General features: G+C 45.0%; 1 protein-coding gene, 2 long non-coding RNA genes and 1 other non-coding gene across 7 annotated transcripts in view; 3 read left to right on the forward strand and 1 right to left on the reverse strand.

Annotated features, from left to right (window-relative positions):
• The window catches only part of LOC111560870, a 48101-nt gene extending 42349 nt beyond the window's left edge, over positions 1 to 5752 (forward strand). Inside the window, exons 7-8 of the long non-coding RNA XR_002743050.2 lie at positions 1288 to 1473; positions 5376 to 5752. This is a non-coding gene — a long non-coding RNA (uncharacterized LOC111560870). The remainder of the gene's footprint in view (positions 1 to 1287; positions 1474 to 5375) is intronic.
• A 496-nt stretch (positions 5753 to 6248) lies between these two features.
• On the forward strand, positions 6249 to 6412 carry LOC111561128. The gene has a single exon (XR_002743487.2). It is a non-coding gene; the product is annotated as a U1 spliceosomal RNA (small nuclear RNA).
• Positions 6265 to 24251, forward strand: LOC111560871. Of its 4 annotated transcripts, XR_006599516.1 has the most exons (3): positions 6265 to 6761; positions 13007 to 13477; positions 23963 to 24251. It is a non-coding gene; the product is annotated as an uncharacterized LOC111560871 (long non-coding RNA). The 4 variants fall into 4 exon arrangements; XR_006599514.1 differs by lacking the exon at positions 13007 to 13477; XR_006599515.1 differs by lacking the exon at positions 23963 to 24251 and having other exon boundaries at positions 13007 to 13673.
• SNX6 (sorting nexin 6) overlaps positions 8810 to 24641 on the reverse strand; it is a 61165-nt gene continuing 45333 nt past the window's right edge. Inside the window, exons 11-14 of the mRNA XM_023255655.2 lie at positions 20746 to 20832; positions 17480 to 17639; positions 17307 to 17392; positions 8810 to 9555 (exon numbers count right to left, since the gene is read on the reverse strand). Coding sequence (XP_023111423.2) covers positions 9502 to 9555; positions 17307 to 17392; positions 17480 to 17639; positions 20746 to 20832 — 387 coding nt within the window. The 3' untranslated portion in view covers positions 8810 to 9501. The remainder of the gene's footprint in view (positions 9556 to 17306; positions 17393 to 17479; positions 17640 to 20745; positions 20833 to 24641) is intronic.

A 24641-nucleotide genomic window follows, 5' to 3' on the forward strand; every position in this document is an offset into this window, starting at 1 on the left:
CACGCCCCGTCGCCCGAGTGGGCGGAGGAACTTTCCACCCTTGGGAGACGAAAGTAGAAGAACCGGGGGAGCCTGGCTGTGATTCTTCCAGTTAAAATGAACATTAGTTTGTAGTTCTCTTATTTATTTTATTTATTTGTTTTTTAATTATGACGTGGATTCATGAGCAGATGGCTAAGAAAGGTTTCTCCAGACGTTTCAGTGCAAAAAGGTGTTGTTATTATACGTAGCACCAGCACAGCACCCGGTGGGCAGGCAGAAAGAGCTGCCCTGGGCTTGTGAGGAGTGACTTGATGATATATTTTTAAATTTGTGGAGGGAGGGGGGATAGAGATAAAGTAAGTTTCCAAGGAATTTTGAAGCAAGGCTTTCAGGACCCTGAGGGGCTAGCTGCTGTCATGGTAAGGTTGCTTTTAGTTTTTAACGAAATATAAACATTAAGGCACTACGGCAGCCGTGAGCTCCTTGAGGAAGGTCACGCTCTGCATGTTTCAGCTCTCTATCAGTGGGCTGCAAGCTGTAAGGAGATCTAGTTTAAGCTACGTTTCTCTTGCCTTTGTTTCCCTCATCAATCTGTATGTACACCCATGTAGGGCTAGAACTCTTCACTCAGAGCCCCATGGTCTACCAACTGAGCCAGCCAGGCACTGCACAGCAGTTTGCAGTTTGCAGTTGGATTGAGGGGTTTGATTTTGTCACCGTTTTTTTTTCTAACATTTTCCCCACTGAGAAATCACAGTCTTTGCAAAGGCTGGTGAGCCCTCGTTTGGGTTTTCTAGTTTGTTTACTTTTTTCTTTGGCTGACCTTGTGGCCTCCAGGAGGTTAGGACAGGGTTGCTTGACTTGTGGGTTCGCTTTAGGTATGACACATCGACTGTGTTAAGTGGGGGAGGAGGGGGGGAGAAAAAGGCCCCCAAATATACGTAGTATGCTACCGTTTGTGTAGGAAAAGTGTGAAAACAAGAAAATTATACAGTCTTGGCAAAAGAAACAGAAGACTAGGGACACCTGGGTGTCTGACTCTTGACTTCAGGTCAGGTCAGGTCAGGATCCCAGGGTCGTGGGCTGGGCACTGAGTGTGGAGCTTGCTTAAGGTTCTATCTCTCCCCCTCTGCCCCTCTCCCCTTCTCCCCGACTAGCACTCTCTAAATAGATAAATGATGAAATTGCCTGGGGAAGGGGGGGGGGGAGTGGAAGGAGAGAGTGATGCTTTTCTGAGTACACCTTTCTCTGTAATTTTGACTTCTGGAATTCTATTAATATTTTACATATATTTTTAAATCACAGGGGGAACATCCCTAACGTTGAACATAAGCATAACTGAACCTAGCGATCTGAGATGAATAGTGTAGCCACACTGGAAGAAAAAAAAATAACCAACTGAAATGACTTTTGGGCACAGTACATCGACTATAAACATCTTCAAGTCCAAAGACAAGAACTGCAAACACATACTGAACTGTCCCATAGTAGGTTTGTATTTCATAGCTGTATGGTCGTAACAGTTCTGTAACAACGTTGTGTATATTGTAGGATTGAGCTAATGACTAAATGGATGTTGGGAGTCAAGGTTCTTACTGTTGGAGAAAGGAGCTACAAACAAATATGGAATGATGGTCCGCCTGGGTGGCTCAGTCTGTTGAGCATCCGACTCTTGATTTCAGCTCAGGTCATGATCTCACCGTTCATGAGTTTGGGCCCTCCGTCGGGCTCTGTGCTGATGGCTCAGAGCCTGGAGCCTGCTTCAGATTCTGTCTGTCTGTCTGTCTGTCTCTCTCTCTCTGCCCCTGCTCATGCTCTGTCTCTCTTGCTCTCAAAAATAAATAAACATTTGGGGCTCCTGGGTGGCTCAGTCGGTTAAGCGCCTGACTTTCGCTCAGGTCACGATCTCGCGGTTCATGGGTTCAAGCCCCACATCGGGCTCTGCGCTGACAGCTCGGAGCCTGGAGCCTGCTTTGGATTGATTCTGTGTCTCCCTTTCTCTCTGCCCCTCCCCTGCTCATGCTCGCTCTCTCTCTCTCTCTCTCTCTCTCTCACACACACAAAAATAAACATTTAAAATAAATAAATAAACATTAAAAACAAAAACAAAAACACGGGGTGCCTGGGTGGCTTAGTCGGTTAGTTGGTTAAGCGTTCAACTTCAGCTCAGGTCATGATCTCACGGTTTGTGAGTTCGAGCCCCTCATCAGGCTCTGTGCTGACAGCTCGGAGCCTGGAGCCTGTTTATTCTGTGTCTCCCTCTCTCTCTCTGTCCCTCCCCTGCTTGTGATCGGTCTGTCTGTCTCTCTCTCTCTCTCTCTCTCTCTCTCTCTCTCTCTCTCTCAAAAATAAATAAACGTTAAAAAAATTAAAGCAAGCAAACAAACAAATATGGAATGGTGGAGGGCAAGGAGGACCCACTTGCATAAAATTGAGAGTTGGAATTTAAGGTACTGGTGTGGGCTCATTATTTATTTTTTTAATTTTTTTTTTTTTTTTTTTTTTTTTTTTAAAGAGAGAGAAGGAACGAGTGGGGGAGAGGGCATAGAGAGAGGGAGAGAGAATTTTCTTTACGTTTATTAATTTCTTTTGAGAGGGGGGAGAGGGGCAGAGACAGAGGTAGAGAGAATCTTAAGCAGGTTCCACACCTAGCAGGGAGCCGGAGGCAGGGCTCAATATCATGACCCCAAGGTTATGACCTGAGCCAAAATCAAGAGACGGATGCTTAACCAACTGAACCACCCACGTAGCTGTCCCTGGGCTCATTGCTTTTAATCTACATCTGTAGATAGGTGTTAGGAAATACACGTATTCTCTACCTCTATCCACTGAAGGGGCCTAGAGGCAAAGACAGTAGCATTAGACATACCTACCGCCTTGATCTTGCTTCCTTTCTTTTCCTTTTTTCTTTTTTTCTTTTCTTTCTGTCTCCTCCTCCTCCTCCTCCTCCTCCTCCTCCTCCTCCTCCTCCTCCTTCTCTTAACGTTTATTTGTTTAACGTTTATTTGTTTTTGAGACAATGTGTGAGCGGGGGAGGGGCGGAGAGAGGGGGGCTGAGGATCCAAAGCGGGCCGAACTCACCAACCGAACCCGTGAGATCACGACCTGAGCCAAAGTCGGCCGCCCAACCGACTGCGCCACGCAGGCGCCCCTTGATCTTGTTTTCTAAAACCACTCCCCACTAAAAAGAACCAGGCCTCTTTGGAGAAATAGATAATTTTCACGAGCCAAGACAGATACATAATGGCCCTGGAACATCTTGTGCCAGAAGACACGGAAATGCTCCAAAAATGTTATGGACGTGTCCGAAGGACACCGTAGGCACCCTGAAGGGGTTTTTATAGGCCCGATCTGAGAACATTCGAACATCAAAATAAATTTCAAAACAGTTTTGGGTTACAAACAACTGAACAAAATAACAACCATGAGTTCGTATCGTTAGCACATAGGGAAGGAGGGAAAGTCCTACCTTACGATGCCAGCTGATACCTGAAGAATGAATGATGGCATTAGAAAATGGACATTTGGCGATCGTAACGCAAGAGCCATCAGTGGACGCTAAAAACTGTCGTGTTAAACAGGATATTCACATATCCTCAAATTATCTCCATACAAATCACTTGATAATTACAAAGGGAAAACTTGATGAACACCTCCAGTGGCCGACAGTTGCAGTGCTGGCCCCAGTACCCAGGTGCTTCTGCAACACCCCAGCCTGCTGACTTTGGCCTTCGCTATGTGACTTGCTTTGGCTAATGGGACATTAGTAAATGGGACGCAAGCAGAAGGTTGAAAATCACTTGCTCATTAAGACTGGCTCTCACTTGCCTGTCCTGAGGCCACCATGAGAAGAAGCCTGGGTTAGCCCGTTGGAGGATGACATCGCCGGAGTGAACGTGAACCGTGTCTGCCGAAGTCCCCTAGACCGACTAGGCCCCAGGTGACCTGCAGGCTGGCCGCCGCGGCTCCAGCGATCCCACTTGAGACCGGCAGAACTGCCCGGCGGAACCCAGCCAGAATCGCTGATCCACAGAATTGTGAGCAAGTGAAACGGTCATTATTTCCAATCGCTAAGTTTTACGGCAATCTGTTACACAGAGACGGGTAACCGATACACCTCCTTCACTAAGTAGTCGATGTTAACCCCACCGGTAATAGAACAAACTGCCTTCACGTGCCTCCAAACGTGGTGCCCAGAGGAGGCCTGTATACATCTGTACAGGTCTGTCATAATAAAACACCACCAAGTGGGCGGCTTAAAAAAACAGAAGTGTCTTCTCCCACAGTTCTGGAAGCTAGAGGTCCAAAAGCAAGGTGCCAGCAGGGCCATACTCTCTCTGAGGCTCTGAGTGGAATCGTCCCTCGTCACTCCCCAGCTTCCGGTGGTGACAAGCCAAGCCTTGGCTCGCTTGCGGCTACATCACTACACTCTCTGCTTCTGCCATCGCACGGTGTCCTGTCAGCGAGTCTCTTCACGTTGCCGTCTTCCTCGCGTAAGGAAAACAGTCACATTGGATCAGGGCCCGCTCGAGTGACCTCACCTTCACCCGACTGTATCTGCAAAGATCAGATTTCTAAAGAAGGTCACAGTCCTAGGTACCAGGACTCAGGACTTCAACACATTTTTTTGGAGGGACACAAACCAACCCATAGCAGACACGGTATCATTTACGTAGCCTTCGTGTCAAAAATGCATTCCTGAATGTACTTGCGAGGGAAGCCAGGACAACTCAAAAACTGAAGGACGGTCTCCAAAATGACTGGCCCGTAGTCTTCAAAAAGGCCTGCATCATGAGATGCAAAGAACTACCTGGGAACTAGTTCAGATAAAGAGACATGCCAACTGAATGCAACACATGATTTCGAATTTTCCTTTGCTCTAAAGGACATTATTGGGACAATTGATGGAAAAGGGAATAACGTCTGTAGAGTAGTAAGATTGTATCAATGTTCATTTCTTGGTTTTGATAATTTTCCTGGGGTTAGGGAAGAGAACCATTTGTTTGTTTGCAGGAGTAGTACACCCTAAGAAAGGAAACTTCCTGAGACAACTAACAATCCAAAACGTGGGCCACCTGGGTGCTCAGTCCCTTAAGGGAACGAGCCTTGGTCATGATCTCACGGTTGGGGGCGGGGAGGGGGCGGAGAGGGGGTTCGGTGCGCGTGGGGCTCCCCGCTGACAGCACGGAGCCTGCTTGGGATTCTCCCTCTCCCCTGCTCTCGCCCGTCCTCCCGCTCTCTCTCAAAATAAATTAAAAAACAAAAGAAAAGAAAAGTAAAGTAAAAGGATGTACAACACACGTTAACTCGGATCTTGATGCTGCTAGAACCTCAGAGAAGTCTTTGCTGACCCAATAATCTCTAGTCCTGTCTCTTGCCTTGCTTTGCTCCAGGGACCCGATCACCCAGGAACACACAACACTTCAATCATTTTGCTCCTATCTGAAGAGGATATTTACCTTTACCTCCACTCGATCTCCGGAAAGAATCTTCTTGTACAGAAGAGGAAAAGACAAATCCGGGCAGGCTGAAAGAGGCAGCCGAAGCCCACAGGATGAAAACGTGATATTTCCGTTCATTTGATTTTCGGAGACCATTCGACGCCCCTCCCCAGCCCACACATCTACTCTTGAGAATGGACGCCTTGTCCTGACTGACGCCCTCTGTTCAAATTTTCCTTTCGTTGTCGCAAGATTAGGTTACTACGTAATCCGAAAGGTCATACTGAGGATTAAGACAATTTCGTGTTAAATTGGTGACAAAACTCTTAGTATTTAAGGTTGAGTTGATTCTCTGTTGCCTATTGCATGTAATTTTCGTTGCAAGGAAGGGGAGACTTAACCCACCGCCTGGGTGGGGCCTGCAGTTTCTGGACGCCGCGGGACCCCGTCTTGTCGGGTCTCCCCTCCGGGTCCCGACTCCTCGCCGCCCTCCCCCCATCCTTCGCTCCAGGCACCGGCGGTCTGCCGGGACACTAGCACATCCGTTTGTCCCAGAGCTGGAGCCGCGACGCGGGGAAGCGCGCGACAAGGCGTGGCGTATGTAGATGAATAAGCGCGCAGAGGCTGCCGGTCCCGGACAGCCTGGGCGCGCACGTCCCGCGTGGGGGCTAGGCAAAGGCGCCCGAGGTTGTTGTGCGGACGGGAGAGGTTGGAGCTGAGGGGGGGCTGCGGGCATCCGGGGCGCGGAGGCCGCGTGGGGCAAGTGACCGTGTGTAAGAAGCGTGGCGAGCGCGAGGGTGCGGGTCGAGGCGGGGCGAGCAACTCATACTTACCTGGCAGGGGAGATACCATGATCACGAAGGTGGTTTTCCCAGGGCGAGGCTTATCCATTGCACTCCGGATGTGCTGACCCCTGCGATTTCCCCAAATGTGGGAAACTCGACTGCATAATTTGTGGTAGTGGGGGACTGCGTTCGCGCTTTCCCCTGGCTTCTTGTAGTCTGAATGGAAGAGCTTGGACTTAGCTACGCTGTGAGGTGGTACGTTTCTGCTTCGCCCCCGCGGTACGGTCACGGTGCTGCTGTTGCCATTGCGTTGTAGTTCTCGTACTAGCGCGTCCCGCAGAAAAGTAGAAGCGCGCTTCTCGGTTTTTGCTTGGTTTTGTTTTGTTTTTCTTTACCTCGTTTTTCGCCAACCATAGCCCGCCTACTGCGGCAGCACGGAGAAGATCTTTCCGGTCGCCTGAGAACGTGGTGATAGGCGAGCACGTGAGAGTTTGCGGGGGCCAGGAGACGGCGCAGAAGTACATCTTCGCTTCGTGGTCGTTTTCTTTTCTTTGTAAGTCCTGCGACACCTCGTTTCCCCCCCCCCCCCCCAGCAGTGTCTCCTTGAAATCCACCACCCTGCTCTGTTAACTTGTGCGTAGTGCCTCACTTCAAAAAGGTTTGTTTGAGCTCAACTTCTGTAGCAGTTCACCACGGAATCTGTGTTGTAGGCGCTTTCCCAAACTAGGGGCAGAGGAGAAACTCGCCCAGTCTTTAAGCCTCACGGGCCTTAGCGGCCCGGGGACCCCCACTTTCTTTTGGAATTTCCTTTCTTTACCATCCTCCACCTTCACTGCCACCAACCCCGCCACCTTCATTCCTCCTGGGTCGTTCATTCCTACTGCTCGCGTCACTCTCTTCCTCTCAGAGCGTGCAGTAAAGACACTCTGTGGGAGAAACCCTGTACTACTACCCAGTCTAGGGCTTTGTCTCTGTTACTGGGCGTCTTCCTCTTTCTCCTTTGTGTCCCCCAGGCACAAGATGGTCCCTAAATGTTTCGTAAGTGCCACACCACGAGAGAGTATTGGAACCAGTTTTTGGTTTGGTTTTGTTTTACGGGGAACCAGCAGCTGAGCTGTGGAATACTTCCATTGTTCTGGAGGTACAAAGTAGCATCTTTCCTAAAGTATGCCCTTGAGGGAGTAACCTACATTCTTCACCTTCTTTGTGTGTTTTGTGACAAGGTCCTTCCTTGGATAGTGCGGTCAACTCATTTATGTGTGTTTTTGTTAAGCACCCTGCCCCACACTAATATGTAACTTGCTGCTTCCACTCTACCCCCACCCCAACAGACACCGTAACCATGTAAACCAGGGACCAAGGGATGTACCTACCACTCCTTACCCTTGCCCGGAATAAGGCCCCCTTGGTACAAACAAGCAGATTAGCGGATGGATAGGTGCGACACTGTATTACTGCCTTTTGCCCCGTACTTGCTGTTTCTTAGCATTTACACAGCACCTTCACGTTTTCAAAGCACTGTACCAATGTTTATTAATCCTCACAACACCCCTGTGAGGTAGGTAGGTCAGTATGTCCTTTGTAGTAGAGAAACTGAGGCAGACAGAGGTCAAGCGAACCAAACCTGCCTAGTCCACAAGGGCAGCCGGCGAAGGGACTGCACCGGAGTCCCGAAGCCAGGGCTCTCTGTCCCGTTCATCCACTGGTGAGCATCGCGTGGGCGTCTTCTCACCAGTGAAAGGTGGACAGACAGGAGGACCAAACACACAGATTTCTCAGGCAAACGGGGGGGGGGGGGGGGGGGGGGGGGTAGTACAAACGACATCAGGGAATAACCAGGGAACAACGCCAGTGAAAGAGAGAAACGTGAACCAGCACACCAGTAAGGCAAGAGAACATGCTGGAGAGCAAGGCTGGGATCGTGGTGACTACTCAGAAGACCTAGACCGGGGGGGGGGGGGGGGGGGGAATGTAAACGAGGAACCCACCTACAAGGTGACCAACCCAAATACCTGTGGTTTCCAACTGGAAGAAAAGTTAGTGAAAAAAACCAAACCACACAATCGAATTTTAAATTAGAAATGACGTGGCGATAATTCACATTAAAAAGGCCAATCATATTTGTATTGTAACTAGTATCCTTTTTGGAGCCTTCCATTCCAAATATTCCAATTCCCCCCCCCCCCCACGCCCCCCCCCTCCCCCCACGAGGGCTGTTCCTTACAGCACTCTTTCTCTCTCCATACCAATCCGTACACTAGTAGAACTATCAAGTGGCTCGATGGCGTGTCGCAGGGTTAACTGGCCCGGCTAGGGATGGAATTCAGGAAACCATCACAGACGGACCATTCTGTCTGCCTCCTGTATTTTAGAAACAGCTGTTTCGAACCTGCCTCTGCCCAATTCCATCTTCTAGGAAAGGCTGAGAGCACACACAGAAGCAGTTCATTCTTTCGTAAGGGGATTGGTGAACCTGGTTCAACATGCCATTTTCAGAGAAAAAAGACAGAAGGCCTGCACTGTAAAGCATAACGAAGGAGTAGATTGATTATAGCTACTCCAAATTTTAGAGTGATACAATGACCACAGAGTTAAAAACTATCACTGTTACCACGGTTTATTTGACAATAGTCGGTTTAGTCTACAAGTTTAAGGCAAACATACTAATGCAGTCGCTTTTCATCAGAAATCATACTTATAAAGATTACATAAAGTCTGTCCCAAAACTTCTAAGAAATGTTCATTAATTAAAAATAAGTCTGATTAAGATGCTTTTACCAGGATACATGGATGAACTAAGGTGGCATACAATGTTTTTAAAAAAACAAAACAAAACATAACAAAAACACCAAAAGAAAACAAAAGGTAATGGCAACCTTTATCTTGTCTGAACAATGCATCTTTGAAAGGGTTAAACATCAGAAATTACTTAAAGGGAAATAAGATTGGCAGCCATAAGGAACGCTATTCAGAAAATAAAGACAGTTACAGAGGCTACTTAAAAAAGGACTGAACGCTGGGCTTCGGAAGAGGAGGAGCGCACGGTGATGGACAACCGTCCCAGGGAGCACACGGGGAGCTGCAGGAGGGCAGCGTTCCACCACACGGACGGACGGACCCGCAAAACCCGTGGACGGCACCGCTCCATCGCTTCTCAGAAAAAAAGGAGAGTAGATGCACTTGGTCAGCTGTTTCTTTTGTTTCCAGTGAGCAGTAAATGCCTAATCTCATTAAGAAAACAAAAATAAAATCTGAAGGAAGGCAGCCCTTTTTAACCAAAGGCGGAGTGTGGCTTATGTGTCTCCATTTAACACTGCCAAGCAGTTCTGCAGCAACTGTAGGTTACCCTAAAAAGGAAGGGAAAATAAATCATGAAGTGCAGACAGCCTGGAAGAGTTGCAGTGAAAATATAACAGCGCTGGGAATCCCGGAACTAACGCCACCTTTATTAAGACAACAGAACTCCGGAAACAGCTACTCACTATCCACACACGTACGGGTTTAAAGACATAAAACCGTATCCTTTGTTTCACGTACAAGGTTTTCCACACACCAGATTTCTTCAGGGCATTTCCGTCTAGATCAGTATTATGGTGTTGAATCACTCGGCATGATTCTAATGAGGGATGAAACATGCCCTGTGTGTCCAAGTCAAACTACCGGACGTTTTGCAAGGCCGGTTCTTATCCCTTTCCTCCTCTAGCCGTTAAAATCTGTGTATTAGGGTAGAGGCATATTAAATTATAACGTACGCTTTCAGGACTAAAGTAGTGAGTGATACCAGTTTTTACACACATAGCCGTAAGTTCCCGTACAACGGCATTCTGTAACATTCAGACAGGCCTACGTACCCATTTGTAAAACATGGGCGCTGGCATCCAAATTTAGACACGTGTCCGGACAAATGTAAGCATATATGGATTACACCGATAAATACATGGGGTAAAGGAAAACCTCTTCCTTCCAGTAAGTAGAAAGCCAACTAAAACGATGGGATTAGAAAAGTGACCGTCTGGCAGCCACCGCAATAATCGACGGAGGCAAAAGTCATGAACGGTGGCTTTGAGCATAAGGCTGAAATGCCAATACCGTAGCCATTAGGTACGTGCGGCGATGGAAAATTTAAATTTCTGTTAACAGTAGTTAAATAAAAACTCAGTTTCTCAGTTGCACCACCCACATTTCAAGTGTAGGCGTTTGACGGCCACGTGTGGCTACTTAGTGGCTACCGTACCAGACAGTGCTGATGACAGGACACTTCCATCACCACACAAAATTCTGTGGGACAGTGCTGGGTAAGCGATGGGGTATTTACACAGTCCCAAGTATCTCCCCGCAGAATACTTCTTCATTTCAAAGTGTAAAATAGTAACTTGGCCACTGAGAAACCTGCAGACATCATCACTTGAACCAAATGATCAAAGTCAGACATTGCCAGCGAGGCAACCCATCAACAGCACGTACCTCCTGAAAGGATGCAACAACGAGAAGGTCCGAGCACCACTTCTGGGCGATTCCCGCCACAGGTGGGGAATCTAAACTCAATAACTAGACGAACCCAAAGCGAGGGACATTTTATAGACCTGTGCTTTTCAGTGTCCAATGTTATGAAATACAAAGACTCAGGAACTTTCCGGGTTCAGGAAGTCTAAAACGACACGTGCAGGGGGGTGCGGGGCGGGGAGGGCACCTGGCTGGCCCAGTTGGTAGAGCGCGCGACTCTCGACTCTCTCGATCCTGGGGGTCGTGAATTCAAGCCCTACAGCGGGTGTAGAGCTCATCCCAAGAAAAACGAAAAGTCACGCCTGGGTGGCTCTGTCGGTTAAGTGTCCGACTCTCGGTTTCTGCTCAGGTCACAATCTCACCGTCTCGGTTTCGTGAGTTGGAGCCCTCCCCCACCCCACCCTGCGCCCCGGGCTCTGCGCTGACAGCGCCGGAGCCTGCCTTGGGATTCTCCCCCTTTCTCTCCCTTTCTCTCTCTCTCTCTCTCTCTCTCTCGCTCTCTCGCTCTCTCGCTCTGCCTCTCCCCTCCTCCCACGTGCGCTCGCGCTCTCTCTCGCTCGCTCTCTCAAAATAAATACATACACTTAAAAAATAAATAAAAAGACCTGTGCGCCAAATGTCATGTATTATCTTGAGTATCCTTTTGCCACTAAAGACATTATTCATTGTTAGACAACTGGTGGCATAAAAGTCTGTGGATTAGATAATAGCACTGTATCCATAGTAATTTCCTGATCTTTGTAATTGCTCCAAGTACTCAAGAGAATTATTTGGTGTTAGGAAATCGACACTGAAGTGTTTAAGAGCCAAGAGGCTTCCTAGCTGCAACCTAAATGGTTTAAGACAAAAGCAGGTGTGTATAAGGGTAGGGGTGTGGGGTGTGTGTGTACTGTGTAAAGAGGAAAAGTAAAGAGGGAGGGAGGAAGAGGGGGAGGGGAGGACAGAGCGAACATGACAATATGCACATTTGAGGACTCTAGTGACAACTATCCAGGGATTCTTTGTACTTTTCTTGCAACTTTACTGAGCGCCTGAAATTGGGGGAACATAAACATTTAAGAATTTCAAGTGCCCCAGTAACTGTCCATGTTGTGCCAGTAGAACGATGGATTCTGAGCCTGTCTGTATTTCTGACATGATCTTCTTAAAGGTATATCCCTCCAGTGGGACGAAGTCCAAGGATACACATCCTGCACTTGACACACTGCCAACGCCCTCCAGAAGGGTGTGCCCTGGTCCACACTTACCCACCAGGCACGAGGACTCCTCGCCCTCATAGGCAGCAGTAGCATCACCTTTTTTTTTTTTTCCACTGCCTTTATCATACATTCTATGCTTCATTAATAACGTATCTGAGACTATCTTCAAGGACACAAAAGTGACCAAATGACCTAATTTTCTGTTATAACCAGGTTCCATTACATGGCAAGACATATCCCGGTTATAATGAGTGAAATCCAAAGTAGTTTTAAACCATCTGGATGCAAATTTAACCAATGTCTAATCTCTTTGGAATAACTTATATGGATTCTGGGACCAAAATGGGACTTTGTTCAGATTTGCAAAATCATCAAGAAACCTCAGACGAGAGGGCAGGGTTTCTCAACCTCGGCGGTTTTTTTTTTTTTTTTTTAAGCTTTATTTATTATTTTTTTAAATGTTTATTTTATTTTATTTTTGAGAGAGAGAGAGAGAGAGAGAGAGAGAGAGAGAGAGAGAGAGAGAGAGAAGAGAATCCCAAGTACGCTCCACGGTTATCAGTGCAGAGCTGGACACGGGGCTCGAACTCACAAACCCGTGAGATCATGACATGAACGGAAACCAAGAGTCAGACGCTTCACTGACTGAGCCACCCAGGCGCCCCAAGTTTTGTTTGTTAAAGTAATCTCTCTACACCCAACGTGGGGCTTGAACTGGCGACTCCGAGATCAGATCGAGAGTCACACGCTCTTCCGACCGAGCCAGCCAGGCACCACCCACCCTACCCCCCATTTAAAAGAAGATTTTATTTTATCACGGGGCGCCTGGGTGGCGCAGTCGGTTAAGCGTCCGACTTCAGCCAGGTCACGATCTCGCGGTCCGTGAGTTCGAGCCCCGCGTCGGGCTCTGGGCTGATGGCTCAGAGCCTGGAGCCTGTTTCCGATTCTGTGTCTCCCTCTCTCTCTGCCCCTCCCCCGGTTCATGCTCTGTCTCTCTCTGTCCCAAAAATAAATAAACGTTGGAAAAAAAAAATTATAAAAAAAAAAGAAGATTTTATTTTATCATTATTTTTAAAATTTATTATCATTTTCTTAGGTAGGTCAAGAGGCGGATGCTTGACTGACTGAGCCACCTAGGCGCCCCTGAACGATTTTATTTTTAAAGTCATCTCTACACCCGACGTGGGGCTCGGACCTACAACCCTGAGAACACGAGTTGCACGCTCCACCGACTGAGCCATCCAGTCTCAGTGTCCCTCAGTCTCGGCACACTTGACGTATTTGGGGCTGTCGAATCCTTTCTAATGGGGGCTCTCCTGTGCCCTGTCAAAAGTTTAGCAGCATTCCTGCCCTCTGCGCCCTACATACCGGTCGTAAACCCACCCATCCTCCGATGTGACTACCAGACATGTCTCCAGAAATTGCTAAATGTCTCCCGGGAGGCAAAACTGCCTCTAGTTGAGAGAGCCACTGGAGCAGAAGACCCATCAGAGAACACATTTCACAAAGGACCTGAAAAGCACAGAAATCTGGAAACCAGAGGCTGACAATCATCTACATAGTAAGGGTCAGCACACTTTCTGTAAAGGGCTTAAACACGTAGTAAACGTTTTAGACTTTGAGAGACATGTGGTCTCTGTTTTGCTGTAGTAGTATGAAAGCAACCACAGACAGGGCCCAAAAGAAAGAGCTTGGCTGTATTCCAGTAAAACTTCACTTACAGATGAAATCTAAATTTCACGTAATTATCACGTGTCACGAAATACTATTCTTTGGCCTTTTTTCAAAGAACCACTGAGGGGCACCTGGGTGGCTCAGTCGGTCAAGCGTCGTCCGACTCTCGATTTCGGCTCAGGTCATGATCTCACGGTTGGTCGTGAGATCAGCCCCGCCTGGGATTCTGCACCGGGCGTGGAGCCTGCTTAACATACTCTCTCTCCGGGACACCTGGGTGGCTCTTTCGGGTAGGTGTCTGACTCTTGGGTTTCGGCTCAGGTCATGGTCTGGCGGTTAGGGAGTTCAAGCCCTGCATCCGGCTTCACGCTGACAGTGAGGAGCCTGCTTGGTGTTTCTCTCTCTCTCTCTCTCTCTCTCTCTCTCTCTCTCTCTCTCTCTCCCCCCCCCCCCCCTTCCCTGCTCGTGCTCTATCTCTCTCTCCCTCTCAAAAAACTAACGCCATTCTTGGCTCACAGGCTACACAAAAACAGACAGGCTGTAATCTGCTAATGCTTCCTTAAACCTATTAACAAAATCCTGAAGAGATTTTGTAACCTCCTTACAAAGAACAAACATAGTGAACATTAGAAACCAACACGGGTGCAGTAACAATAAATCGTGCCAACCTTATCGAAATATTTTCTTTTGAGAGGGTGATTAGACCAGGAAATCCTCAACATATAGCTTCATTGTAATGAGGAATTGGATACATCTTGTATCCATCACAGATAAAATGGAAACGGTTGATGATAGTACAAATAGGTGAATTCCTAGCTACCCAAATAGCCATCACCAAAGAATACTCATTGATAACTTAATATCAATCAGTATAGAAAGAAAGGAAGGGAACTAAAAATTCAGCCTTTTTGGGTACCGTGCACCTATCCGGTTAGATGAACCAATGTTGACTCCTTTGGTCCCGATCAATCTTTTAAAGTAAAACTTAGATGACGACATAAAAGGGAAGTTCATACAAACTACAAATGTCCATCACTTGGGAGTAATCACCACTCTCCTAGTCAACTACTATATGATCAAATCGAAGTTTCCAAAAGATCTCACGCTGGGCTAAAACTAGCAAGCTACAATTTGACAGACATAACTGTGGCCTGCAACTTCATTTTAAAAATTAAATGCTCAGTACATGAAAAAGTTCTAGAGACCTGTTGCACGACAATGTGAATATACTTAACAAGGCTGAACCGTACACTTTAAAAGTGGGTAAGATGGTACATTTATGTGTTTTTTACCACAAAAATGAAAACTATTCCTACAAAGAATTAAACACACAACTGTAGGTTGGAGGCTCGAAAACAGACCAAGAAGGAGGAGGAGAATGAGGAGAAGATGTGTGATTATAAGCCAAATCAAGCTGGTGTAAGATGGCGCTAACAAAACAAAACAAAACACAAAAGAACCAAAAAACAAACAAACAAAAAAAACAAACCCTTATACGAAAAGCAAAAAGAAAAAGAAAAAAAAGAAAAAAAACACAAAAAACCCTTATGCCTCTAAAACTGCCGTGAAGGGGCGCCTGGGTGGCTCAGTCGGTTAGGCGTCCGACTTCGGCTCAGGTCATGATCTTGCAGTCCGTGAGTTCGAGCCCCGCATCAGGCTCCGTGCTGACAGCTCAGAGCCTGGAGCCTGTTTCAGATTCTGTGTGTCCCTCTCTCTGACCCTCCCCTGTTCATGCTCTGTCTCTCCCTGTCTCAAAAATAAATAAAACGTTAAAAAAAAAAAAAAAATTTAAAACTGCCGTGAGGAGAAACGTGTACAATAATAAGTCCACGTGTGGAAAGGTGTTTCCATTTCTGGGTGCAATATTGAAAAAAAATTTTAATGTTTATTTACTTATTTATTTTTTTTTGAGAAAGAGAGAGACAGACATAGAGACGGAGAGAGACAGAGCATGAGCAGGGGAGGGGCAGAGAGAGAAAAGAGGGAGACACAGAATCCGAAGCAATTCCAGGCTCTGAGCTGTCAGCACAGAGCCCGACGTCGGGGTCGAACTCACCAACTGTGAGATCGTGAGATCGTGAGATCGTGACCTGAGCCAAAGACAGAGGCCTACCCAACTGAGCCACCAAGGGGCCCCTGCATGCAATATTTGAAAACAGCAATGACCTAGTGTAATAATATAAAAAGCTTATCGAAATGTATGGGATAAAATATATTTAGCTCAAAGATGTCTAGCTTGTAGGAGAGAATATATTCAAATAGTTGAGGGTAATATATCCAAATGTTTCTGTGGGAGAAATTAAATTCATTTTTCTTTCTTTTTTTAAAGCCAACCCATTTATTTTGAGAGTTTGAGAGAGAGAGAGAGAGAGAGATAGAGAGAGCGCGCGAGTGAGCGAGCGCACGAGCGGGGAGGGGCAGGGAGAGAGAGAACCCCAAGCAGACTCCACGAAGAGTTGGACGCAGGGCTCCTCCAGCTGACAAACTGTGAGACCATGACCTGACCGAAACCAAGAGTCGGACCCTCAAACGACAGAGCCACCCAGGCATCCGTCAAATTTATCTTTCTTATTTCACGTGACAAAACTCTGACCAATTTGTCAAAGTGACACAGAAGCAGATTTCTGTGCGTTATGGAGTGTCCCGAACGTCTTAGTAGAGTTTCAAGCTTTTTAATGACTTTCAAAGCGTAAATACTAGAAATATATTAAAAAAAAAAACAAAAAACCAAACACTAACAAGTTTATTTAAATTTCTTTAATACTTCTAATTTGGGGAATTTTGAATATATTTTTACTTTCAGTCCTTCTGATTGAAGCCAGCAAATATTAAATTTTTAAAGAAGTTTTTATCAAAGATAGATTTATCTTTTTTAAGCAGTCACAAATGATACTGGTTTCCATATTAGGTACTAGGGTCTTGCAGAGCTGACCGCTTAGAGAAATTGTACGTGTTATTCTTGCTTGAATTAGATGATCTTCAAGTTCGCTCGCAATTCTAAGATTCTCTAGTTCTAACCTTATTAGAAGGCTTGGGCCAAGCTTTATCTTAACTACAAGAAAGGGCTGAATCTGGAGGAAACAAACACTATGAAAAACGCTGGGCGAAGGATATTTATTCACTAACATTAAATTATTTTGAAGTACTAAAATGATCTTCAAAAATTAGCATTCCAATTATAATTCATTCTAATCCAGGAATGGCTCTTCCAATATCCCTCCAGAAAGAAACTGTCATTAAAGGATTATTATCAATTCCATAACTGACTCCTTCCTTCCTCCCTGCCTTCCTCTCTTTCTTTTTTTTTTTAAGTAATCTCTACACCCAACACCCAACGTGGGGCTCAAACTCACATCCAGGAGATCAAGGGTCACATGCTCCACCGAATGAGCTGGCCAGGCACCCCATCATTCATTCATTCATTCATTCATTTCTTTCTTTCTCTTTCTTTCTTTCTTTCTTTCTCTCTCTCTCTCTCTCTCTCTCTCTCTCTCTCTCCCTCCCTCCCTCCCTCCCTCCCTCCCTCCCTTTTCTTTTTAATGTTTATTTTTTACTTTTGGGGGGGGAAGGGCACAGAGCGGGGACAGAGGATCTGAAGGGGGGCCGCACAGCCTAACGTGGGACTTGAAACTCACCAATCGTGAGGACCCAGGTGTCCCAAGACTGACTCATTTCTAAATTGTAAGTCACGTAAACTATTAAACCTTGACTATGACACTAACCTTTGCATGCTTCAGTTCTAACTCTGCCAGTTCCACTAAATTTTTTCTGAATGCGGCAACTCTTCTCGTCTTAAAATCTATAAGTTCTGTGAACAAAAGAAATTAGGATTAACTATTTACTTCACATAATAGTTGAAGGTATACCGTATAATTAAAGGTTAATATAACAGTACCTTGTTTTGCAGATTCAGATATTTTTTCAAATTTCTGACAACATAATTGTTGGGATGTCTCAGCCTGAAGAACATCTTTATTTTTCGCTCTTGCTTTATCCAGTGCTTTGTTAGCATTTTCATAATCCACTAGTGACCTAGATCTTCGATAGAGGAGATCCTATACAACAGAATGCTTCACAGTAAGGCACGCTGCGTGTTTCGAACAGTTACGGGCAACCACCACCACCCCACTGCCCCCGTCATCATCAGAGCTAACGCTTACGCCATGAAGATCACATGCCAGTCACCCTCCAAGTGGTCTTTATAACAGCTTTATGGAGATGTAATTCACACACAGACACCTCGTTCCAAGTGCACAATTCACGGGTTTTTAGTGTGCTGGCAGAGTTGTATAACCATCGCCACCATCAATTTTGGAGCATTTTTGTCGATCAAAAATCCATCAGCAGTCATTCTTCATTTCCTCCTTGCCACCCCCCAACCCTAGACAACCGCTGATCTGCTTTCTGTCTCTATAGATTTGCCTATTCTGGCCGTGCCATGAAAAAAAAAATGGAATCACGGAATATGTGGCCTTTTCTGTCTGGCTTTCTTCACACAGCATAAAGTTTCGAGTTCATTCATGTTATAACTGAATCAGTACTTCATTCCTCTTGACTGCTAAATAATGTTTCGCCGTAAGGACAGACACACCACATGCATGTGTCCGTTCACCAGTGGAGAGACATTTGTTTGTTTCCACACTCTGCCTATTATGAATGATGCTGTTATGAACATTTGTGTATAAGTCTGTGTGTGAACATGTCTTCCTTTCTCTTTCTATCTCATTACTTAGGGGTGGAATTGCTGGGTCACTCGGTAATTCTGTGTTCAACCTTTTGAGAAACTGCCAGACCGTTTTCCAAAGTGGCTGCGCCATTTTACATTTCTGCAGACGCTGTATGAGTGTCCCCATTTCTCCACATCCTTGGCAACGCCTATCTTTTTGATTAAAGCCACCTGGTGGTGTGAAGTGGTATCACGCTGTGATTTTATTTTACAAAGATTTAATTAATTATTGAAAACAATTTTTAAAAAAGGTTTATTCACTTTTTTTTTTTTTTTTTTTTTTTTAAATTTTTTTTTTCAACGTTTTTATTTATTTTTGGGACAGAGAGAGACAGAGCATGAACGGGGGAGGGGCAGAGAGAGAGGGAGACACAGAATCGGAAACAGGCTCCAGGCTCTGAGCCATCAGCCCCAGAGCCTGACGCGGGGCTCGAACTCACGGACCGCGAGATCGTGACCTGGCTGAAGTCGGACGCTTAACCGACTGCGCCACCCAGGCGCCCCTAGGTTTATTCACTTTTGAGAGAGACAGAGACAGAGCAGAAGCGGAGGAGGGCAGAGAGAAAGGGAGACAGAATCTGAAGTAGGCTCCATGCTCTGAGCCGTCAGCTCAGAGCCCGATGCGGGGCTCGAATCCACAAACCATGAGACCATAACCTGAGCCAAAGTTGGACACCTAACCGAATAAGCCACCCAGGTGCCCCTTATTTATTAATTTTTTTTTTTTAAGTTTATTTGTTTTGGGAGAGAAAACAAGAGTGGGTGGGGCAGATACAGAGGAGGAGAGAGAAAATCCCAAGTAGGCTCCACACTATCATCGTGGAGACTGATGTGGGGCTTGAGCTCATGAACCGTGGGTTCATGACCTGAGCCAAATACAAGAGTCAGACACTTATTCAACTGAGCCACCCAGGCACCACTAATGATTTTGTGTTTTAAGTAATCTCTACACCCAATGTGGGGCTTGAACTCGAGACCCTGAGATCAAGAGTCACATGTGCTATAAACTAAGCCAGGCAGGTGCCCCAAGGCCTATTTATAATTTGATAAGGAATGAAAATGTGGTGTTCAAATCACCACTGAACACATGGGAATTTTCTGTACAATACATACCGATTCATAAATTAACACAAAATTTGGAATATCTGAGCCACTAAGTTTTCAGTGCTTTTTTCAGTTGTTTCTGTTAAACATTTTTTGGATAGTAAGAGTTTTAGTCTTGCACATACATAGACTTCCAAAGGAAATTTGGGTTCCCTGGGTGGCTCAGTTGGTTGAGTAATAGACTCTTGATTTTTTTTTTTTTTTTTTTAATTTTTTTTTTTCAACATTTATTTATTTTTGGGAGAGAGAGAGACAGAGCATGAACGGGGGAGGGGCAGAGAGAGAGGGAGACACAGAATCGGAAACAGGCTCCAGGCTCTGAGCCATCAGCCCAGAGCCTGACGCGGGGCTCGAACTCACGGACCGCGAGATCGTGACCTGGCTGAAGTCGGACGCTTAACCGACTGCGCCACCCAGGCGCCCCTCGACTCTTGATTTTGGCTGAGGTCATGATCTTGCGGTTGGTGCGTTCGAGCCCCAAGTTGGTCTCTGCACTGACAGTGCAGAGCCTGCTGGGATTCTCAGTCTTCCTCTCTCTCTGCCCCTACTCCCCCTCTTCACTCTCAAAAAAAAAGGAAATATGAGTCGCCTTAAAATAAAACACATTCTGATTTTAGAGCTTATTTATCCCCAAAAGATATATATAGACCAAATTAGGACTCCTTTAGCTACGGGGTTTACTTTTTGTTTTGTAGGCATTTTACCTGAATGACTATACCAAATTCATTAAAAAAAAAAAATCCTAATCTATACTGTATAAGAAGCTTATAGAGGAAACATTATTTTTAGTTATTTTTTAATTTTATTATTATTTTTAATAATTTTTAAAAAAATGTTTACTTTTTGAGAGACAGAGTGAGAGAGCACATGCGTGCACAAGCTGGGGAAGGACAGAGAGAAAGGGAGACACAGAATCCGAGGCAGGTTCCAGGCTCCAAGCTGTCAGCGCAGAGCCTAATGTGGGGCTCGAACTCATGAACCACAAGATCATGACCTGAGCCAAAGCCGGATGCATAACTGACTAAGCCACCCAAGTGCCCCAAGTTTTTATTCTTTTAAATAAGCACTAGGCCCAACATGGGGCATGAAGTCATGACCCCAACATTTAGAGTTGCATGCTCTACCAACTGAGCCAGTCAGGCACCCCAATAGAGGAAACATTTATGTGGGGTTCCCTGACCTACAATTTATAAAAGGAGAAAAAAATTCACACTTGAGAATATAATTTAAAATCAACAGATTAATAATTTTTAATAACCTTAAATCTAACTTCTAAAGAGATGGCTTTTAATAAAACAGTCCTTTTTAAAAAACAGTGAACAGTAAGTTACCTTAGCAGCTTGAGATTCCCTTAAGTAATATTTTAAAAGGTCAGAAAGTTTGAGGTCCTCATCAGCAGACACTCGTGCTTCTATTTTCTGAAAAAGGGGAAAAAAACAGGCATTTAATTAGCACATAGTCTACACCCCACATTTTCTTTCTCAATTACTGTAAAAAAATTAAAGTTATAAATATCTATAGTATCCACTCCTATTTAACCTAAGTTTCCCACCCTCTCCTTTCTACTAGCCTATTACTTTTCTTCATGATTATGACAAGAAATAAACAGAAAAAAGAAGGAGATCAAATGAAATTAGTGAGTTTTTGGAAGGACGCGGTATCTGATTCAAGTTCCCAGCTAGACTGTGTTTCAGTACCATCTTTCAGCACTTACATTTTCTCTTGTTACTTCCTTTCAATGATATGTACACATGATTTTAAAGTGTTAAAGGCTGACGATGGTAGACTAGGTAACAAACCAATCTTCCTACTGAGAACAACCAGAAAATACAGTCAAAACATTACCAAAATGTGCCTGAAGACACCACAGACTAATAAACAGATGTGGTTAGTTTGAGTTGGGATAAAACGGGAAACAGCCATGTCAGACTAAAAAGATGCAACTCTTCAGTCTGGAGAGACAGAGGATAAAGATGTATTATGTCAACCAAATATAATATAGGGACCTTGTTGGAATCTAAGTCAGATGAACTCCACTGTAAAAAGCCATTCGAGGCAACTGGGAACATGTATATAGCAAGAATTTGGTGACATCAAGGGAAATCATTGATAACTGTATTGACTATATTAAAATTCTTATCTTTTTAAAAAAATGTTTATTTATTTATTTTGAGAATGAGAGAGAGGGAGGGAACCTCAAGCAGACTCTGCACTCAGCGCAGAGCCCAACAAAGGACTCAATCCCACGAACCATGAGATCATGACCTGTGCTGAAATCAGGAGTTGGAGGTTTTACTGACTGAGCCACCCAGGTGCCCCTAATTCTTATCTTTTAAAAAAAGACAGATGTGCACAAAGGGCAGAAACAGAATGAAATGTACATTTTGGGGAAAAAGCACTTTAAGCAATGTAGAAAATGTTAACATTTAGGAAATCTGGGTGACCCGTGTATAGGAATTCCTTGTACTATTCTCACAATGTTTCTGTGGGTCTGAAATTCCTGTTGAAATAAAGTTAAAATTTAAAAACCCTACACATCCAGGGCACCTGGGTGCTCAGTCAGTTAAGCATCCAACTTTGGCTCAGGTCATGATCTCAGTTTGTGAGTTCGAGCCCCACGTCCAGCTCTGTGCTGACAGCTCAGTATGGAGCCTACTTTGAATTCTGTGTCTCCCTCTCTCTCTGCTCCTCCCCCGCTCATCCTCTGTCTCTCTCTCTCCTTCAAAAATAAATAAAAACATTAAAAAAATTAAAAATAAAAACCCTACACATCCAACAGAATAACTAAAAAAAGACAACAGCAAGTACTGCAAGCTGTGTAGCAACCCCAATGCTCACATTTATTCTGATGGGAATGTAAATTGGTACAATCACTTTGGGAAACGGTTTGGCACGATCTATGAAAGCTTTTCACATGGATACCGTAAGACCCCTAATTCCCCTCCTGGTTATATATACTGAACAAGTATCTACTTGTTTTCAGCTGAAACTATCTAAGAATGGTCTTAGAAGTACTATTTGTAAAGAGCCACAAACTAGAAACAATCCAAATGCCTACCAACAGTAGGACAAATGAATAAATTTAGGTATATTCTTGCCAAGGAAAGGTATATAGCAATGAATGAAGGAATGAAGGAACTATACCTACATGCAACAACATGGATGAATCAGGGCTCCTGGGTGGTTCAGTCGGCTAAGTGTTTGATTCTTCATTTTGGCTCAGATCATGATCTCATGGTTTGTGAGACTGAGCCCCCAGCCGGGCACTGTGCTGGTAGCATGGAGCCTGCTTGGGATTCTTTCTCTCTTCCTCGCTCTCTGCCCCTCCCCCCACTCGTGCACTTGTTCGCGTACTCTCTCTGTCTCTCTCTCTCTCTCAGTAAATAAACTTAAAACCAAACCAAAAAACCAAAACAAAAAATGCAGGGGCGCCTTCGTGGCTCAGTCAGTTAAGCATCCGACTCTGGATTTTGGCTCAGGTTTCTCATGGTTCATGAGTTTGAGCTCTGCATGGGGCTCCAAGCTGTAGTGTGGAGCCTACTTGGGATTCTCTCTCTCCCTCTCTCTGTTCCTCCCTAGCTCTCTCTCTCTTTCAAAGTAAATAAACTGAAAAGAAAAGGAAAAAAAAAAGGAAAAGTACTTCTCTCTCTTCTGAAAAAGGAAAAAAAAAAAAAAAACCCAACACAGATGAGTCTTATGTATGTAATGCTGAGTAAATGGAACTAGACATAAAAGAATACATACTGCATGAAGCATTTACATAAAATATGAAAATAAGATTAATCTCTGCTGTTAGAAGCTAAGATAGTGGTTTTCCTTGCAGGAGGTGGTGACTCAGAAAGCAGCTGAAGGGGGGCAGGGCATGCTTTTTTTGTTTTTAAAGTTTACTTATTTTGAGAGAGAGAGAGTCAGCGAGTGCGCATGTACAGAAGGGGGGAGGGGCAAAATAGAGGGGGTAGAGAGAATCCCAAGCAGGCTTAGCAATGTCATCATGGAGCCCGATGTGAGGCTCAAACTCATGAACCGTGAGATCATGACCTGAACCAAAATCAAGAGTTGGATGCTTAACCGACTGAGCCACCCAGGTGCCCCTAAATGTTCTATTTCTTGATGTGGGTGTTCATTATATGGGTGTGTTAAATTTGTTAAATTTCACTGAGCTGTATACTTCTCATATATGCTCTTTCCTATATGTAAAATATATTTCAGTAAAAAGTTAGCAAAAACCTTGAAGCTTAAGATACATTCCCTTACAGAGAAATAAACTTATGAACCTAACAATAAATGCAGACATAAAATATATTCAAAATTGATTTAGATAAATTTAGATAAACTGATTTAGATAAATCTAGGTAACATGTTAGATGGAAGTTGGGTGCTTTTAAATATGGCTCCTCTCTCCTTCCACCAGGAAGGAGTAGGGGTATGTATGTATGTATTCCCTTCCCTTGATTCTGGGCCCTAACATTGCTTGATCAATACAAAAGTGATGCTGTGCCAGTTTCAAGGCCTTAATGAAACTAGCAATTTTCACTTCCCATTTTTCAGGATGCTTGCTTTCAAGCCACCATACTGTGAGGAAGCCTAAGCAGCTCCATGGAAAAGCAACACGCAAATGTTACAGCCAATAGCCCCGGCTAAAGTCTCGGTTGGTAGCCAGTATCACCCCCAGACACCTGAGTGAAAGAGCCTTCAGAGGATTCTAGCCCACAGCCTTCATATGTTCCCTGTTGAGGCCCCAGACATCACGGAGTAAAGGCAAGCCACCTCTGTTCTGCCTTTTGTGAATTCTTGACCCAAATAATTCATTAGCATAATAAAATGGCTGTCGTTTTAAGCTATTGATTTTAGGATGGTTTGTGTCACAGCAATAATAACCAGAACAACACCAAGACACCAAAAGAAATGAAGACTGTGGTGCCTATGGCAACGTGCCATCTAGATCTCCTTCATGAGAAATTGCTTGCTGCAAGGAGCATAGTTTGTTCAGAGTCCCAGCTGCAATCTCTCTAGATCAGAACAATATTCATCCCAAGGTTATGATACATCCTTCCCTCCTTGCCTCAGCTGCACCCAATGACAGAGCACAGGAGCCGTAGCACTAGCCCAGTCTTGCTGATGCCGTACTGCCTCTAATGAGCAACTTTGGCTGAGGACTCCCTTTTGATCTGGACAAAACTTTCTTAAGACTGTGCTATAGTCTGAAACTCCTCCTACCAAGTCCCTC

The sequence above is a fragment of the Felis catus genome, chromosome B3, assembly GCF_018350175.1.
Source record: "Felis catus isolate Fca126 chromosome B3, F.catus_Fca126_mat1.0, whole genome shotgun sequence".
NCBI classification, from domain to species: domain Eukaryota; kingdom Metazoa; phylum Chordata; class Mammalia; order Carnivora; family Felidae; genus Felis; species Felis catus.